Source organism: Sardina pilchardus, chromosome 14 (assembly GCF_963854185.1).
Source record: "Sardina pilchardus chromosome 14, fSarPil1.1, whole genome shotgun sequence".
In the NCBI taxonomy this organism is placed as follows: Eukaryota; Metazoa; Chordata; class Actinopteri; order Clupeiformes; family Clupeidae; genus Sardina; species Sardina pilchardus.
Window position 1 is genome coordinate 24,091,515 of NC_085007.1, and position 2,500 is coordinate 24,094,014.

General features: G+C 45.4%; 1 protein-coding gene across 6 annotated transcripts in view; it reads left to right on the forward strand.

The window, feature by feature from the left end:
• The window catches only part of LOC134100470 (formin-binding protein 1), a 55,594-nt gene that overhangs the window by 30,019 nt on the left and 23,075 nt on the right, over positions 1-2,500 (forward strand). For all 6 annotated transcript variants that reach the window (XM_062553675.1, XM_062553674.1, XM_062553676.1 and 3 more), the window contains exon 6: positions 1,517-1,621. In XM_062553675.1, coding sequence (XP_062409659.1) covers positions 1,517-1,621 — 105 coding nt within the window. The remainder of the gene's footprint in view (positions 1-1,516; positions 1,622-2,500) is intronic.

Here is a 2,500-nt window from a genome sequence, read left to right on the forward strand (position 1 = left end):
GTGTGTCAGTGTGTGTGTGTGTGTGTGTGCGTGTGTTCAAGCTCTATGTCAACACAGGGCTAAGTATTGATTTGACTTGAGCCTAGCTGTGGATGACGTGCATAAGTGGGCGCTGAGGTGTTAGATAAGTTACGTAAATACATATGGAAATGACTTCTTCTAGGCCATTGGCATCTTGCACATTATGTTATTGCCTCCTCCCTGTACAGTATATCTTCCGGTACAACTTTAAAACTAAACAGCCGCATGGAGACTGCAGTAAAACTATACTGCTGAACTTGTGCCTTTTTCTCCTTCGCATTAATTAGATGTGACAGTCTGATGTCACCCAGCGCAAGACGCCGTGTTCCGTGTGATTCTGGAACGTGGGGGTTTGCGGACCCGGTGCATTGTGATCGTGCTGCAGAGGTCATTGGCCAGCTGCCGTCCAGTTTTACTGTCTCACTGGTTATTCCATCGAACACTGTCACATCATACACTCCCAAGTGCATTAACTGTTGACACTTACACACTCCGGAGTCTCCAACAACCTTGGAAGTTTAGACAATAATCAATCATTCATTGGCTGATCAGAGTAGAACACTAGACACGTTCACACTTTTACTGAGGATGTGTACTAGCAAAGCTATTAGCATCCAAGTAGGAGATCAAATGTTGTGATTAGAAAGAGAGCCACACATAACATTTGTCTGATCATGCAGACTTCTAGGTAGAGCTCATTGTCTATCCATTAAATCCAATAGCTTTCCAGCCATCATACTGTCTGCAGCCAGTCATAGCAGTTTTTACAGACCTGTGTGTCCAATTAGCCTGGCTATCACCAGCCTAAACTTGATTTTTTGAGATTGAGCATCAGTCTAGGGAGTCTGCGCTGTATTTCTACTGCACAAGAGGCGTGAGCAATGGGTATAGTTCAAATGACTGTACGCTTTTGGATAGTCCTTCAACTAATCAGACCAATGATTCGGGTGCGCCTGGTGGATAAGCCTTTTTGTGATTGGTTCCTGCAAACGTGGACAGGAAGCAGGAGAGATAAATGTGCAGATTTCCTGCCTCAGCCGCGAGGCGAAATCCAATCATCGGCAGATTGGGCTGGGTTTACCCAGTCTAGCGGCCAATCACGTTGGCTTTGACTTTGAGAGATATGCATGTGTGTATGGGGCACTGGAAATGTAAGCAATAAGCCCTGAGAGGCCGCCGTTTGCACTGATTTCAGAACAGCTAAGGGCCGTTGTTAGGTTAAATATATTTCCTCTATCTGAATGGTTACCGTGCAACATCAAGACGCAACTACTACAAACTAACTTTGTGTTAGCGCATTACTATAGAACAGAATGCGGTCAGGGTGTATGTTTGTGTTGGGTTTTACACCGGCATCGAACGCCATTCAGCCAATCATCATAATCAAGGACCGGAACTATCAGCTTCAGAAGACTGACATTTGTGAATTGTGTTAATGTGGTAAACATCACTCTGACTCTCTTCTGCTCCCTCTCCCTGCCGTTGCTGTCCGCAGAGCAAGAGGCGCTTTGAGAGAGACTGCAAGGAGGCGGATCGAGCACAGCAGTACTTTGAGAAGATGGACGCCGACATCAACGTAACGAAAGCAGATGTGGAGAAGGTACAGACATGTGTGCACACACCATGTAGGACATATTCATGTGTGTGTCAGGAGTGTGTGTGTGTGTATGATTGTGTATGCACATATAGTATATGCGTGTGTTTGTACGTGTGTGTGTGTGTGTGTGTGTGTTTGTATGTTGGTATATGTTGGAGGGGGTGACGGGGTATTCTCTCCCTTCCTTCCTTTCATTTGTGCTTTCTCTTGGAAAGGTCGGACAAGCCTCACAATTGTTGCTATTTCTCTCTCTCTCTGTCTCTCTCTCTCTGTCTCTCTCACTTGCTATGTGTGTTTTCATATGTCTGTCTGTGCTGATAAGTCCGTTTCTACTGTTGTATTACATAGCACAGACTTTAAGTGTGTCTGTGTGTGTGTGTGTGTGTGTGTGTGTGTGTGTGTGTGTGTGTGTGTGTGTGTGTGTGTGTGTGTGGGAGTGGGGTCTGTAGAATTCTAACTACAGGGTTTATCTATTCTCATGGGTAGCTTTGAACACACACATTCCATGAACACACAAACCCCATAGCCAGATGATAGCCTGGTGTAAATGCCACAGATAGTCGTGCAGTCACTTCTCTCTCTCTCTCTCTCTCACACACACACACACACACACACACACACACACACACACACACAAAAGGGATTAGAGCATAAATAGTATGTGTGACTAATTGTGTGTGTGTGTGTGTGTGTGTGTGCTTTCCTTCATTGCAGAATAACATGACCTCACTCCTCACACATCACTGTTAAATCTCACTTGAGTTTTTTACCCACCGCTTTCTCCCTCAGTTGTAAGCCATTGGCTCTTATTCATGTCACATGACTGTTCCTCACCTCCGATTGGCTTCTTGCCCATGTCTGTTGTCGCCGTGGCATTCCTGT